The sequence below is a fragment of the Salvia hispanica genome, chromosome 1, assembly GCF_023119035.1.
Source record: "Salvia hispanica cultivar TCC Black 2014 chromosome 1, UniMelb_Shisp_WGS_1.0, whole genome shotgun sequence".
In the NCBI taxonomy this organism is placed as follows: Eukaryota; Viridiplantae; Streptophyta; class Magnoliopsida; order Lamiales; family Lamiaceae; genus Salvia; species Salvia hispanica.
Genome location: NC_062965.1, coordinates 24,212,991 through 24,230,587, shown reverse-complemented (window position 1 = coordinate 24,230,587; position 17,597 = coordinate 24,212,991). Strand labels below are relative to the sequence as shown.

At 36.7% G+C, this 17,597-nt stretch overlaps 2 protein-coding genes across 2 annotated transcripts; one reads left to right on the top strand and one right to left on the bottom strand.

Annotated features, from left to right (window-relative positions):
* The first annotated feature begins 4,002 nt into the window (after window positions 1–4,002).
* Window positions 4,003–4,740, top strand: LOC125191364 (putative UPF0496 protein 5). Its single transcript, XM_048088915.1, has one exon. The coding sequence runs from the start codon at window positions 4,003–4,005 to the stop codon at window positions 4,738–4,740; it is 738 nt and encodes a 245-aa protein (XP_047944872.1).
* An 11,031-nt stretch (window positions 4,741–15,771) lies between these two features.
* LOC125191356 (protein transport protein SEC24-like) lies at window positions 15,772–16,290 on the bottom strand. The gene has a single exon (XM_048088905.1). The coding sequence runs from the start codon at window positions 16,288–16,290 to the stop codon at window positions 15,772–15,774; it is 519 nt and encodes a 172-aa protein (XP_047944862.1).
* Window positions 16,291–17,597: the final 1,307 nt, after the last annotated feature.

Below are 17,597 nucleotides of genomic sequence, written 5' to 3'. Positions count from 1 at the left end.
AACATTGTAAAAAATAAAAGAAATAAAACACACATACCACACACAAACCGCCATTCACATAAACACACCTTGACACACGCACACACACAATCGTTTAGAAGTTAATGTAGTTTAAGAATATATATTGTGGCATTTTCAAGTGACATTACACACCATGTTTCATGGCACTCTTCGAGTGCAGTAATACATGATCTATTCTTACCCCTAACTTGTTACTACATGTACCCACTACTGCACTTGCATCAAGTGCCATTATAGATGAAGTGTCAGCACAGTAGTTTTCTAGTGACAATATTAAGTGCCACTACAAGCCAATTTTCTAGTAGTGATAGGAGTCTCACATTCCACTAACTCATTTCACTCACATTTCATTTAAAACTAAAATATATACAAGTGAGACCATATTGCACTTTTTTCCACAATTTTATTAACATTTCTTAAAATTCATGTCGTCAAGAAACGAGAATCCTAATGACAGATAGGGGAATTATTTTCTTAAATGTATGCCCTACAGAAATCAATCACTTTAACAAGATGAAAGTAGTACAATGCTAAGGAAAATAAAATTGTAGAAAATGACGCAGTGATTTCTGTATTAATAGCAAAAATAAGAGTAAAGGTCAATTTTGATTCTAAACATATGACCAAAATACAAATTTTGTTCAAAACATTCACTTTTTAAAAAATAGGTACATAACAAATGAAAATGTCGACGAAGTAGTCCTTTTTTTTACGGTTCTGTCCAAAAACTAACGTTCAACACTAATTGTACAGTGGCAGGACCGTTAGTTTTTTGACGGAATCGTTAGAAAATGACCACTCCGACAAGAATTTCTTCTGTTATGGACCTGTTTTATTCAAAAAGTGGATGTTTTGGACTAAATTCGTATTTCGGTTATATGTTTAGAACTAAAATTGACCTTTACTCCAAAAATAATATTTTTGAAATTCCACGAATTTTAATATATAATTGATAAAATGAGAAAGAGATAGAAGAAAAGATAATTAAAATATAATTAATCAACATAAACCTACATCGTTAGAGATAATTTAAAAAAATAAAAAATAAAATTGACTAGTTTTAAAGGCGGGATAAAAACTACAAAAGTGGGATGTGATTATTAAATTTAAATACGACCAGAAAAAGGCTTAATGCACACAAGTGAATACACAGTATGACAGTATACATCTCGACAAACAACAAACCGATTTTAACAACTCAATGTTGTCTTTGTGACATAATCCCTCTATATTCCCATTGTCTTTTTCTCTATCATTAGTTATATCTGCACAATATAACAAACTCAAAAATGCATTTTGTCTTTTTCTCTCATCATTTTTCCCTGACAATTAACTCGAAAGTTCCTAACTAAAGAAGAGCACAGAAAATGTCAATTATTATTATTATTATTATTATTATTATTATAATAGAGTACACCATCTAATTTATGTTCATTTTTCTATTTCCATTCGTCTTAAACTATTTACACTATTTCTATTTTAAGTAAAAATTACAGTATTTAATTATATAATATAGTTATTCTAAAATATCAAGACGAAAGAAGTCTTCTTTCATTTATTTATAAATTCTATTTCAGTTCGTTTGATTATTTTTAATATGTAGGTGTATCTAGTGTATATATATACAAGGGGCAGTTGCCTCACCTGAATTTTTCATTTATACAAAGATATATTGATAACATCATTATAATATGTGTAGCCTCATCTGAATTATCTATTTATACAAAGATATATTGATAACATTATAATGTTGTACTATTTTATATTACCTTTGCCCCCTTAGTATTTTAATAGAAAAACTTTTGTTGTCCCATTTGAAAACAATGACAAGTCAGACATGTACTCCCTCTGTCCCATTAGAAATGAAACGTTTTCCTTTTTAGTCTGTCCCATTAAAAATGAAACGTTTCTAAAAATGGAAACAATACTCTCTCTACTTTTTTTTCTCTCTTACTTTACTCTCTCCTCATTAACTCACAAAATAACACTACATAAAATCTTGTGCCGAAAAGCAAATGGTGCATATTTAATGGGACGGAGGGAGTAATTAGTAGCAATAGTTATTTTTTGAAAAGAAAAACAAGTCATTGAATAAAGACCCAAACGTGAGTCTAGCTCTGGCTCTCGTAGAGAATAAGCAAAATTGTTGGGGAAAATATAGCTCCGCCCCCGGATATATCTTGTATGGTGTTAAAAACAAAATGGAAGTGCAATATTGATTGGTTTATAATCGTTACACAATTTTAATTTAATATTTTAGTGCTTGGTTTGTAGGCCCATATTTACGAAGCCTATTGGATGGAGACGTCGGTTTATGAGTACTGAGAAGGTCTGCGGGGGAACCAAGATGAAATAACATATTTTAAAAAAAAGAAGAGCCGACTGTAACTTGAATAATTTTAGAGATGCCCCAGCCTCTATAAATAGAAATTCCAAGTATGTTTTATTTTATAAACTCTTCTCTTTTTGTTGCTCATCTCGAGCACATTTCAAAGTCCTTCCTAGTTCACAGTCAAGTCCTCTGATCATCATATATAGCTCTCCTCCCGACCAACCGCCGCACGCCGCTTATATAGGTACACATTAATTAATCTCATAGCTGATAGCTCCATTATTGTGACCATTTTTTAATTCATCATTTTTCACTTACCGAAAGTCAGTTTAAGAGAAAATGAATGCACTCATTTAATTTCACAAATTAAATGTTCATCACATGTGCGGCCTGGTCATATGCTTCGGCAGCATTAGATTCCAACACTGCCTATCACATACACGGCATTGTCGAGTCCTCCACCGTCGCTCGTCACAGCCAGCGATGGAACCAGCACAGGCCGAGCCACGCGCGAGCGGGGGCTTGGCCGGCGCCTGACCCGATAACTCCGCCGTGGCCGCCCCACCCTGGGAAGTTTTAGTCTAGCCTCTGGAAAAGTAATGTATTGTGGAAGCAGCGACAGAACCAGCATAGGCCTAGCCAGTGGGGGCTTGGCCGGCGCCTGACCCTATAAACCCCGCCGTGACCGCCCCATCCCCGGAAGTTTTAGTCTAGCCTCTGGAAAAGAAATGTATCGTGGAACAGCGACGGAACTAGCATAGGCCAAGCCAGCAGGGGCTTGCCCGGCGCCGGACCCTATAACCCCACCCTGCCCCCAGGAAGAAGATAAATAAATGATAAAGGTTATAAATAAATAGGCAGATAAATATATCCAGCTGTCGTTCCCCTTTCTAGCTAGCGCTTAACACGTTTTTATTTGCTAATTTACTTGCTTCTAATATACTAGTACTATATGTGTTAAAATCCTATTAACATGCGCTTTTTAAAATCAATCAGATGATCAATATTCAATAGATTAGAGACGGTAAAATTTAATTAAATAAAGTATTTCCTAATGTCCAGCTAAATCTAGTTTTTTAAAATTATTTAGACGAGGCTCAATACTATATTTATGTATTCAACTTAAAATTGCACATTCAAAAATTGTGACAGTGAGTCTTTTTTTTTTAATGTTAGCTGAGTTTGTTTTTTTTTATTTATTTTAGAAAGTTTTAAATTAATTGAGTCAATTCTATTTTTGGCCAAAATTAACTTCTTTTTATTTTATTTTATTCACTTTTCATCTCTCTTATTTTATTCACCATCATTTAATACACTATTCTTAAACTCTATGCAAAGAAATGTCCCAATTAACAAGGAATGAAGGTAGTACTATAATTTAATATATTGATTTTGAAATGAGATAGATAGGGATTTGAGTTGTGTTTTGTATTTATGATTGTGTGAATTTAAGAATTGGGCTTTAAAAATTGTAAAAATATTACATATACAATTTAATATTACTATTATTTAGAAAATAAATTCAATCTCGCAGCTTACTTAAATTTCTAGTTCCATCACTGATCACAGCTCTCCAACCGCCGCACGAAGCCAATAAATCCTCCTTTGCCGCCGCTCATCACAGCACTCCAACGCCGCCCACTTCTGTCATGGCTGAAGAATTTATTTTGGCATTTGATGATTTGCAGAAGGACGATTCCAATAATGAGAAATTGGTGGATTTTGTACGCAACCACTATAAGAACAGCCTCATCTCCCTCGAGTTCTGCTCAACACTCCAACGACGTCTTGACATTGCAAATGATCATGATCTTCCTCCCTTCTTTCACAACTTCTTCCGTGATGATTTATCCCGTCTCGTTTCAAACCATTCCATGATGCTGGATACGCTGAAACCGATGTGCACCGGCTTCAACAAGGAGCTCGATAGCATCGGTCTCTCCCAGAAGGTGTCTGCCATTTTCTTCGTCGCAGCGGTCATAATCTGTACGGCCGCGAGTGCAATTGCCACTGCGAATGCCAATCCCGAGTGGGCTTGGGCAGCAGTGGCTGGGGCAGCCCCAGTGACCTCCATTCTGTTTGGTGCGCTCGGAAAATGGCGCCATTCGGTACTAAACAAGAGTGAGACTGTGGTAAGGAAACATAAGGAGATCACAACACGTATGATTTTGGCCGCCGATTGCGGCATAAAAGATCTCATAAACATTCACTTTGTAGCTAGCAGGTTGGAGTTCGAGACCAAATCTTTGTCGAAAACAGTTGATAATGGGAAGAAAGTGGCGGCTGTGAAAAGGAGCTCTGAAGAATTACTACAAAAGGTTAAAAACTACAATGGTGAGATCAAGTGGGTTAAACAAAAAGTGCTTGATATTATTATCAAACCCTAAAACTCATTTGATAATACTCCTCCCTCCATTCAAAATTAGTCGAAACATTTCTTTTAGGCACCAAAAATAAGAAATTACGGTTTAAAGGTTAAAGTGGATGGATAATAAACTACTCAATAAGAGAAAGAAAAAGTTTTTGCCTTTGTACCTAGTATTGTTCCTTATTCTGGAGTCAGGACAACGGATGTCCGACTATGTTAAGAATGGCCACGGGGAATACTCCTGTATATACACATTCTCGAATTTACAGAGCATTCTTGATTTTTAAAATTCAATATCTTCAAGATTTACGATGCACTGGTGTCAATATACGGCACAACCTGCAAGATCGAATGCCATCATTAACAAAGTTAAGAAGTTAGAAGGATGTTTAGAAGATTTCATGATTTCCTCAAGGCTTGTGTATACCTAACTGTTTTAAGAAGATAACATGATTTCCTCGAGGCTTTCAACTGTTAACTTAGCCAAAACACCTAACTGTTTTAAGATTGCATATTGTAAAAGTATAGCAAGTGGCTCTGGAATGGGGCTATTTGATATGATTCAAATATATGGGACATCTAATAGCGGACGACGGGTGTAGTATTTTTCCTTCCATAGGTTATAGCTCAAGAAATATGGAAAAAGATGCTGAAAGCAAGAAAGAAGCCAAACAACAAAAAGAATATCGCCGCACGAAGCGGCTAACTCCTCCTCTGCCATAGCTCATCTACTAAAACTCCTAGGCCCTACTTGGTATGGTGGAATGGAATGAAGATAGGAATGGAATGAAATCTTCATTCCATTCTTGTGCTTGGTGAATGAAAGGAATACAAATGTAATGAAATTATGTGTGTTGCTTTGTGTGTGTATTTTGCTGTGTGTGTTGCTGTGTGTCAGTGTGTGAGTTTGTGTTGCTGTGTGTGTGTGTGTGTTTTGCTGTGTGCGTGTGTTGCTGTGTGTCAGTGTGTGTGAGTTTGTGTTGCTGTGTGTGTGTGTTTTTGCTGTGTGTGTTTGTGTTTTTTTTTTTTTTGCTGTGTCTGTTCTTTTGCTGTGTGTGTGTGTGTGATTGTTTGCTCTGTGTGTGTGTTTTTTTTTGCTGTGTGTATTTTGCTGTGTGAGTGTGTTTTTTTTTTTTGCAGTGTGTGTTTGTGTGTGTGACTGTGTTGCAACGTGTGTCTGGATTTTTTTTTTAATTATTAAAAATTTTAAAAGTTAAATTTAATCATAAAATTGAACTGGTATTAAATTCAAATATAATATAAAATAATATTTATATAATTTTGTTAAAATTTAAAATTAGAAAAATGTAAAATGAAATGGAATGACCATTCCTTAGCTAAATTGAAGGAATGGCTATTCCCATGGGGAATGGAATGATGATTCCAAGTAGAATGGTTATTCCTACGGAAATAAAATACCAAGCAAAGGAATAGAATAGAGGTAGGGATGTCATTTCATTCCCCCCTTTCCATTCCACCATACCAAGTAGCTCTCTAGAGATTCACAATAAATTAAAAAAAAAAAAAAAAAACCATTATCATTTAGTTCACAATTCAAACAGAGATTCACAATCAAATTAAGACTAACTGGATTAAGTAAACAGCATAATAGAGATGACAAAATCAATAACTGCATTCACAAACATGAACGACTTCAGATCACACTGAATCGAGCATCCTCGTTAAACAAAGCTTAAAATTTCACAAAATATAGGGGAGGGGATGGACTGAATTAGAATTTTGGAAAGAGGAGATACTCGATCGAGAGCGGTGAAGATGTCGAGGGCGGAGATGACGAAGTAAGCGGGAGCGAGGCGTTTGATCTCTTGGCCGGAGCAGGCAGCAGCTGATACAGAGTATATGCCGATCCTTCTCCGCAGCTCATCGATCCTGAATTGAAATCCAGACTTCATCTTCCATTGTTCAATTTTTTAGTGTGATTCTGAGCGAAGAATGAGTCTGATTTATGAGAATATTTAGTGCCGAATCTCAAATTAGGATTTTATGCCAGTTCGGCCCATCTGACAATTCTAAACAAGTAGGCCTTAGAGCATCCACGTTAGGGTGGACATTTTGGTTGGACACTTTTACGTTTTTTGTCCATAATCACTTTTTATTTAATCACGGTCAAAAAAAAAAAGTTTCCGCAGCAATAGTAGACACTTTTTTTAGCCACATTTCACTCTATTTTATTTGTTGTATATTTTAATTCAATTACAATTAAAATTATCGGACTAAAAATAATTAGATAAAAACGGCTAATAAAACAAATTAAAATTGAAAACTAAATTTTCGTCGGATTAAAGTAAGGAGAAAATTACAACGAAAATTTGATCTACGGAAAATCACACATGTTCTTCATGTTAGAGTTTGTATACTAGAAATCATGTTTCGAGTGATTGAATACTGTCTTATTTTATTTTCCAAGGAATAAAACAGATTATTTTTGTCATAATGTTGTTATGTTTTACATTTAATGGATGTTAATGCATGTTTAAATGTATAAGTTAACTAAACAAAGTCTAAGTCTTTGTTTTAGTAGACCGGTTGTGGGCGTCGTCCACTTTAAGGTAACACGGTCAGTTCTAAACAGAGAAAAAGATGAATTTCACAACCTAGATGGAATTTGACTATCCATCGAGAAAGGTTGCAATGTCAGTCCGCATATTTCTAAGCCTTACTGAAATAAGATGACATTGGTGTGGTATAGCACTGAACGGATCTAACAACAAGACTTGTCCTTGGGCTATCTACTGAAAGGCGAGGTCTTGATAATATTTGTTTCTTAATCAATGTAGGTTAGCATTGAGCATACGGTATTGATTATGCACTACTTTGACTTATCAAATGGTGTAGGTTTTTCGTAACCCAATTATCCCGATATATTGGGTAGTGGTGATCAATATCTAGCGGTGCTAGGATTGCTATTATATTGAATCGTGCGCGAGGAGAGTCTCGTTTGATAATGTCCTCAAGAGGAGTGCGAAACAAGGTTTTATTATTCGGAACCTAGTTAGTTGGAGTTTGATTACTCTATGAATAATAAATAAGCGTTTCATGCTAAGTCCACTCTTGGAATTAATAAGAAGTTAATTAATTAAGTCAATAGCAGACATTAATTAATTAATGGACATTTTAATCTTAAGCACGGGAAATGAAAGTTAAACGGAAACCCGGATTACTTGTAATTTCGGATTTGGATGGTGAGAGTTCAATATTACTTCTGTAGTGGCTGCTTGTAATATTCCAATTATAACTTATATTAAATTGTGGGTTCAATTTAATTAGTGAAAAGTAAATTGGATGAGCCCATATCCAAAACCTTCCATATATCTCTATCTGGGCCCAAAAGGAACATAATATAAATAGGAGAATAAAGGAGCCAGAAACAACGCATTTTTCATTATTGAAATTTTCAAAATTTTCGGCCCTAAGCTGAAGAGAATTTTGAATTTCTCTCCTATTCTAATAAGGATTTCTTCTGTCTTCTTTATTTAAGTCCTAGTATTCTAGTAAGATCAGCCCACACTGATATTGGGATACGGTTCGGGAACCAGAGAGAAGATTTGTGGTCTAGTACTCAAAGCATCACGTGGAGAAGAAGCTAGCCATCTTCAATTATTTGGAGAATTAATTAGGTATTTATCTACTCCGTAGAAAAGCATGTTTTAGGTTTCAATATTCTTAAAGCATGATTAATTCAAGTTATGAGCATGATACATGTGATAATTACGCGAATAGATTTTGTCTAAATAATCTGCTAAATAGATCTGATTATTATGTAATTGATTTATGTTGAGCGCTTCCGCTGCCAGTCCCTTCAATTGGTATCGAGCCGGTCTTTGGCTCGATTATTTGGATTTAAATTTCACGAAATTCATGTATGCATGTCTTATTTGATTACGAAGCATGTTCTTGTGTTTTTGTTATTTTTTTTTATGCATGATGAACCCAAGAACATTGGAATCATAGAACTTGAATTATTCGAACGCACGAGGTGTGCGATTCGTCGGCGCTTGCGCCGAGACGAATCGCACTACATGCGATCGGAGTAGGGATGTCGAAATAGTGGGAGCTGAGGGAGGCGATCGACCGGCGATGCGCTGACGAGAATGGATTCGTGCGCATCGCCGGAGAACCACCGCCGGTCCCGAAGCGGCCTGCAATACGCGCCGGTCAAGGAGAGGTCGACGCGATCAGCCGGCGACGTGAACACGAGCGTGGGCTCGTCCACGCCGCCGACGAGACCGCGGTGCTACTCCTCTTCGAAGCAGACGGCGCATAGCCTCTCGACGTTACGACAAGGTGGCGATGCCACCGGAAAAAGTCGCAAGAACCCTAACCCTAAAAACCGAAACCCTATCAAACCCTAAGCCATCGACGCCGAACCGGAGCTGCACAGCCACTGGCGGCTATCGCTGGTTCGTGCGAGGTCGACGGCGGAGCTGGGTTCTCGCAGGAGTGACGCGGAGAAGCTGCGTTCAAGCGACACGGTGGCTGGGTCAGTCGCGGCGTGACTTCGCCGCGGAAAAATTCGGAAAAGGAAGCAACGCGCCAAATGGCGCGGCCCAGCCGGCGGCGGTCGGGCAGCGTTCATGCGGCCCGGCGGGCGTCTCCGGCGTTGTCTTCAAATCTTCGTCGACGTTGATTCGTTCTAACCTCGAACAAAATAAATTAATAGATATCATTAATGAAATTAATAGATAAATTAATAGATATTATTAAAACTAATATTATTTAATGAAATAAAATATTTTGGGAAGATTTATTTTAGGAATATTTAGATTATTTTCTAAATAATCTATATGTTATGATTAATTATCAAACTAGATGTTTTACTTTGCTGCCTATGATTTAGTTAGTCTATAAATGAGAAAATCCACAACTAAACTGAGCGAGGTTTATAACCCTCTCTAAATATTTATGCATATGCTCACACACAATATCATTGATCCATTTTCAGATATGGGATGTAGGTAGCAGATAATAGCTCACAGAACGGAGCTATTTCACACTCGGTCAGAGTGTCGACCATGCACCACCTTGTTGTCTGAGCAAAATTTGACCTGTGCATGCGCTTGTCGTTTGTCCATGAGAGCATCCAAGATTTGTAGGATGTACTCTGTTTTAAGAGCTTATAGGATGTACTACTCTGTTTTGATAGCTTATAAATTGCTGATTAAGGTGTTTAAAGCGTATTATGTTAGAAAGCAGTGACAAGGTCCACACATTTCATGTCACGGGTCCAAGAGGACATCTCACAACTTTTCATAGGCTCGTGCTGAACCATGTAGACCCGAATGACATTCAGACTGGGGAAGAAGTAAACATCAACCGTGTAACAAAACCATCCTTGAGCTGCAACCTTGCCTTGTGCTATGTAAGAAAATTAATTGGACTGTCATAGAATAAAAGTGTAATAGCCCCCGATATGAAATTGCATATCCAAAGTACTTATGAAAGGAAAACAGTAGTAGTATTATTTTCTAGACAAATAATCCACAACAATTGCTCAATCAAGTCTGTCTAACATTGAACAAATATGTCTAAAATTACAATTATTTGAAATTGAACAAATCTGTCTATAATTACAAATATTTGAAACTGAACAAATCTGCCAAAAATTTAAATACAGTAATTCGAAACTGAACAGATCTGTATTTAAGAGGGCTTAACTCAAGTGTTTGATAATAGTCTGAAGCACACCAATTCATCCGGTTACTGTATGCTTCAACTTTTGCTACCAAATCTTCAAAGCCCCTTTTCACAGCCCCCACTTTGTCGTTCCCATAATCATCAACCGTTTCCGACAAAGATTTATTCTCCAAATCCAGCCTCCGAGCCACGCCGTGAATGGCGTTAAGATCTCCCATCCCGAATTTGGCGCCAATAATCATAACCGCAGTCATCTCCTTGTGTTTCCTGGCTGCGGTTTCCCTCTTGTTCAGAAGTGAATGGATCCATTTCCTTGCTGCAGTAAATAATCATAATTATTTATATTTTATTATATTTATAATATACTCTTTCCGTTGCGTCATAAACGAGCCACTTGATAATGAAGGGAATATTTCACGACATAAAAGTCTACTACACCATAAAAAAATTTATGAATAAAAATAATTACTGTACTAAAAAGAGCCTATCTCGAAGAAAACAAATACTGAAAAATTTATTATTATATACCCCGTTTGTTTATTTATTTATAAAACTATTTTGATCCGTTTGGTTATTTTTAAAAATGGATTTATTTTATTCTATTTTTAATATGGATAGTTGGGATATGGTGTTAGAATTAAAATATAGAGGCACTACTCTTTGAATTCCAATTGTTTTCTATTTTTCTATTTTTCTATTTTATTTTAACAAGTGCTTGGCTTGTGAGTCCAATAACTTCAATTCTTAACTGCGTTTCGCGAGGGAGGCGAAGGTCGAGTGGACGGAGATGTGAGTTTTTTAAATGGTCTTCGAGAGAACTATAATCAATGAACGCGATCGATAACTAAGGTGACTTTTATTGGACGGGTGAAAAAGGAAATGAGTTATTTTTAATAGGATAAAAGGAGTATAATAATAGCTTTCTTCTTATGAAAACATAATTTAATTAATGTATACTAAGACAATAATATACCTTAAAATTTTAATTGATAATGACCACCCATTTTGACGTGGTTTCCACTTTAGAGTTCTCAACAAAAAACCCATTCCCTTACCCTTCTAATTCTATTTCTGGGAAGCTTCTACGATAAAGTCCATTTTCGTGTTAATACTGTGTATGCATCGATTGTTTGTGGCTAAACGTATTTGCAGTTTAAACTGGGTCCATTTAACTGTTAGTAAGTTTTTATTTCTACATCGAGTTGGGTTTTAAATTTAACTACTCTATTTAATAAATAAATGCTTGAGGCGTCATAAATTAATCAAGCTTAATAATTTTTTATTTTAATTATTTTTAGACTTGACTCCATGTATGCTAAATTGCCACTGTTAATTTCATTTCCTAAATTCCTATACTCAACTCCACGCGTTACGGGGTACATATTTTTTGGTTTGAATATTGAAAAATATTGACATTTTCTATATTATTATAAACGCGCTTTGCAGGCTTATTTCATCAAACTCCTCTTCCTCAGCCGCACATCACAAATCTCCTCCTCCACGGCAACCAACCGGCGCCGCCCATATGCCAAAGAATTTGTTTCGGCGTTCCGCACTACAAATAACGAAAAATTGGTTGAGTTCGTCCACAGTTACAACTTACAACGTCAACAACCTCAACTCTCCTGAGTTCTGCTCAGCACTCCAACTCCGTCTCAACTCAACAAACAACGATGGAAAATTGCTTTGAAGAATTACTACAGAATGATGAGAAATACAATAGTGCTATCAACCGTGCTAGAGAATTGGTGCTTCAGAGCATAGTTATAGTTGGAAACAAGGGGACAGAGCATTACTATTGTTTTTTATGTTCTGTTGTATATATTTGGTGGTTTGTTTTATTCTTTTCATTTTTAGATATTGGTAGTTTTATATTCTTTGTATCTTATTTTTTCTATTTATTAAGTAAATTAGTTAATGTATTTGATCGTATTTTATTTTTTATCACAACCATGCATATTCTTAATAGATTGGTATGAATTTGATTTTATTTCTATTTTGGTTTATAGCCACAAGGGTAGTTTTGTTGATTATAGGATGTACCCTGTTTTAAGAGCTTATAGGATGTACTGTTCTGTTTTTATAGCTTATTTGTTGATTAAGATGTTTAAATACGTAGTATTATGTGAGAAAGCAGTGACAAGGTCCACACATTTAGTGGCGAAGCTTCGTCGATCTTTCTATTGTGACGAAGAAAAGTGTCATGGCGTATATTTGTATATTTGATTGTATTTTATTTTTTTTATCGCAACCATGCATATTCTTATTAGATTGGTACGAATTTGATTTACTTTCTATTTTGGTCTGCAGCCACAAGGGTAGTTTTGTTGCCATAGGTGTTGGCACAGGTGTCACACCGCCTAATCAAGGTGGTCGACCGTCGACCTATGGCCATGTCGATCGAGGCATATGAATGTCGGAAAGAAGCTGAATGGATCAAGGTAAAATTTCCTTTTATTTATGAAAGGGGACGTCCCTTTTGAAGCAAGAATGAATACCTTAGATACCCAATCTTTCATATTTCCCTTGCTAGTCAAGCAAAAGAATCATCCAAGATTTATCATTCTTTTACTACATCCAAGATTTTACATCATTTCATTGTACCAAACATGTCCTTAGACTCTCGAGACATAGCACATACCCACACCTGACACCATTCTAGAAAATCCACAAGTAAAATGAGAGAGGTTTATTATTACCCTAAAAATATTTGTGCACATGCTCTCACACAATGTTTATTACCCTAAAAATATTTGTGCACATGCTCTCACACAATGTTTTTGATCATTTTCAGATATGAGATCTAGGTAAATTTGACCCGCGCATGCACTTGTCATTTGATCCATGAGAGCACCCAAGATTTATAGGATATACTCTGTTTTAAGAGCTTATAGGATGTACTGAAAGAAAATGGGCTAGATTAGACTAATAGGAAATAATTCTATTGGGCTTGGCCTAATGTTACAATTATTCTATTATATATATGCTCTATTGTAGAGAATAGGAGATAGAGAAGAAACCTAATTCTCTAAGAGAGAAAGCGGCGCAAGAATACGTACGTTCAACAAGAGATTTCCTAGCTTTCTCTATAGAACGATTGTACCGAGGAATTGTTCCTGCATCGGATCAGAATACACGTGGACCTCGATAGTGGTGGACTCATCTTGCAGGATTCGTACAATCAATGGAATATAACGACACAACAAGTAAGATTTAATTCCGTTGTGTTTTACATGCTCAACTTGCAATATGATTATGAATCTAGATCTGTTATTCTTGTATACAATTTTCGTTGCGCTCATTGGATGAATACAAGAATACCTAACATGTACTACTCTGTTTTGATAGCTTATAAATAGTTGATTAAGGTGTTTAAATACCAAAGGATCTATTATGTGAGAAAGCAGTGACAAGATCCACACATTCAGTGGCGAAGCTTCGTTGATCTTTCTAGCGTGACGAAGAAAAGTGTCATGGCGAAAAACTTTATAATGGGATTTACATTTATATATGTACACATATCCTCACATTAATTTCCCCAGCCCCTTCTCAGTCCTCCTCCGCTGCCGCTCATCACAGCTCTCCAACGCAACCAACCAGCTGTTGCAGCCTCCATTCTGTTCACCTCGCTCGGGAAATGGCACGGATCAGTTCTCATGAAGCGTGAGGCTGAAGTCAAGAAACGCAAAGAGATAACCGATCATATGATTATAGTGACGGCTGTGGGGAAGATCTTTGTTCGAAGCGGTTGATGATGATGAGGTGAAAGTGACGGCTGTGGGGAAGATCTTTGAAGAATTTGTGCTTCATAACATAGTTAATCAGTTGGATTAAGGCGGATACGCCTAACTATGGTTAGTTAAGGTCAAATTATAGTAACATCGAGGGGTGTTGTCGAGTGGCACGTGACTCGTTCATCCGTAATCAAATGGTTGCTAGATTGATCCTTGTTTTTTGGATGTAGACCAGCTCTCGAGATCAAAACGTAGTCGAGATAGTTGCGGGAGCTTTGCCCGTCGATCAAACCAAGAACAATACCGAATTGATATAAAAGCGTAAAAATAAAATAGGATAATTGTATTTCCGATTGATTGACGGAAGAGAATAACAATAGCCATATTTATAATACTAATACTAACTTAATGAGCAAGAAATAAATATCCTAATTATATGGAAAGATATGGAAAATCACTAATTAACTAACTAAATAATAATAATAATAATAATAATTGTATCAACTCCCCGGCGGTTGCAAACCACCTTGCCCTCAAGGTGGGATCCATGAAGTAATCAAGAGAGTTGAAAGCAGATGTGTTGGCGAAGCGCCTCCTCCCGGATCAAACGTATACCGAACAGCTGAGCGTCCCCCTTCATCACCTCCAACGAAAATCATCAAAGGAGAAACAATGTAGTTGGAAAAATTCCACGCTAAAACGAAAAGCTCTCCTGTATAGCCAAGAACGCTCAAACACGGCAAGGCAATGCGCGGAGGGATAAATCATGCATCGGCGTCGACTGATGTCGAACGGTAAACAATACGTGTGACATCACCAACACAAAAATCCAAATCATCTCTTAGCTTCACAGATTGAGGCTCCATCTCTATGAACTCATCAACATCAAAAGTGGCTTTGTTTTCATGATTATCATATACTACCTCTGTCCCTGAAAATTTGATACATATTACCATTTCGGTCCGTCCCTGAAAATTTGATACACTTCACTTTTACCATTTTAGGTGGTGGACCCCATATTCCACTAACTCATTTCTACTCACATTTTATTATAAAACTAATACTTTACAAGTAGGACCCACATCCCACCAACTTTTTTAACTCACTTTCCATTACATTTCTTAAAACCCGTGTCGGGTCAAAGTGTAGCAAATTTTGAGGGACGGAGGTAGTAATAGAGTTGACCGTGAATCACCAATCTCATCAAGAAAACTACCCATCCCATTCAAGGAATCACTTTTTTCTGTTGTTTGATGAGGAACCGGTTCTTGACCAAGGCTTAAAGAATGGATGTCTGGAATCAATTTGATTTCATAACAAAATTAATCATCTACCAATTCCCCTTCAGCTCGAAAATCCTCTTTCTTTTCTGATTCTTGATTAAATTCCCCTGCCTCAATCTTTTCTTGCACAAATCCCATGATTTCAGAGGTAATAATCTGATCAGGTTCGCAGCAAGGCAGGGGCCGTGGAGGCGGTGGATACTGGGCCAACCGGTGATCATACGCCAAATGCGTCATGTGCAGCTGTGGCGGATCCCAACATGCATTAGTCTGTCGGAGCTGCTGTCGAGGCTGCTGCACGTGGGAAGCGATCCCATATGGCACGGAGTGCAATGGCAGGTTGTGGGACTGATTGTGGGGCGGGAAGCCATGAAGGGATCATTGCGCAGGTGGATCCCAACCACAAGGCGGGGTCAGCGGCGGCTGATTTTTCTCCCAGTGGTGGTATGGCATTGGATATTGGTCGTACGGCATGAACCCCGACTGTTGGCAGTAGTCGGGAGGGTCCCAGCTTGTTGGACGTCGCGTCTGGACCGGCTGTGTGTGGGGCTGATGCTGTTGCCACCGCCAATCCTCCATCTCCGGTTGCTGCAGTTGCTGCCATGGCAAAGCATCGGGTGGAGGAGCAGGCAGTTGGTAAGGTTGTTGCTGTTGCAGATATTGTCGGGGCAGTTGTGCAGCGTGCGGCTGCTGAAACGTGGTTGCGTCAGAAGGATCAGGTTCGTGTTGCAACGGAGGGAGTGTTGCTGCTACCCTGCACTCATGCGCAACCAATCGGGTCTCGAGTCGGGCAAACATAGCGAGAATATGCTCCAACGTTGCTGCAGTTGAATTCAATTGCAAGCCTTCAGATGCTTGCAATATCTCCGACCACGAACGAAGATTGACTTCCACCATGAGCTCTCAATGAAAGCACCAATTGTTAAGGGATGATTTCCTTTAACAAGATTCTGGCGTCGCAATTACGATCGTCGGAGGGATAAAAGGTAGTCAGGGTAGTCGCGGGAGCTTTGCCCGTCGATCAAACCAAGAACAATACCGAATTGATATACTCCCTTCGTCCACCATTAGGAGTCCCAATCACTTTTGCGCACTCATTTTATAAAAATGATAATAAACAGTTAAAGTGGAGAAATGGTAAAGTAAACATTATTCTGTCTTTTGCTTTACCATTTCTCCACTTTAACTGTTTATTACTCCCTCCGTCCACGAAAATTTGTCCCAGTTTTTCATTTCCGTCCGTCCCTCAAAATTTGTCCCATTTCACTTTTACCATTTTTGGTAGTGGACCTCATATTCCACTAACTCATTCATACTCACATTTTATTATAAAACTAATATATAAAAGTAGGACCCACAATGATTTGAAAATGCTAAAAAAATAAGTATTATATATAAATGTAGTCATTTTTTAATTTACAATTCGAGAAATATTTGAAAATTAAATAAATGTACGCATACTATAGTCATTTTTTGCATGAAGATGTAGAATATAAAAAGATTAACTTAATGATCATTGATTAATTGGGTGGTATCACTAAGAAAATTTAAGTTTAAATTATAGTAACAATTATCAATTTAGTTGTTATAATTATTTATAATTAAACAATTAGACTCAAATAACTATTGTCAGTTTAACTGTTATATGTCATAGCTAATTTTATTTTATGAATTTTTTGTGAATCTGTGAAGTATACAAGGAAATTGACGTAATGATCAACAATTAGTTGAGTGATAACATTGAGAAATTAACTTTATACACATGTAGTTTATTATTTATAATTCTAAAAATTATTTAATAATAAATATTTGAACGAGAATGATTATTATCAATTTAAATTAATTTTTAGTATTACTCTATGTCATATCTAATTTCGTTTCAAGAATTTTACATGAAGATGTATAGTGTACTAGGAAATTGACTTAATGATAGTCATTTAGTTAAATGATAATATTAAGTGAGTAACTATATATTCATGTAGTCACTTTTATAGTTTATAATCAATACTTTATTAAAAAATAATTGGATGCGAATGAAAATTTATATTTAAAATTATTTTTTATTTTGTACCATACACCGTATTTAATTTATTTTTAGATTTTGTGTGAAGACGTAGAGTATACAAAGAAATCGGCTTAATAAGCATCAAGTATTTGAGTGATAGTACTAACAAACAAAGTACTCGTATATGTACATGCAATTA

Coding starts and splice junctions, on each gene's coding strand:
- LOC125191364 (XM_048088915.1), top strand. CDS start 4,003: ATGGCTGAAGAATTTATTTTGGCATTTGATGATTTGCAGAAGGACGAT.
- LOC125191356 (XM_048088905.1), bottom strand. CDS start 16,290: ATGGTGGAAGTCAATCTTCGTTCGTGGTCGGAGATATTGCAAGCATCT.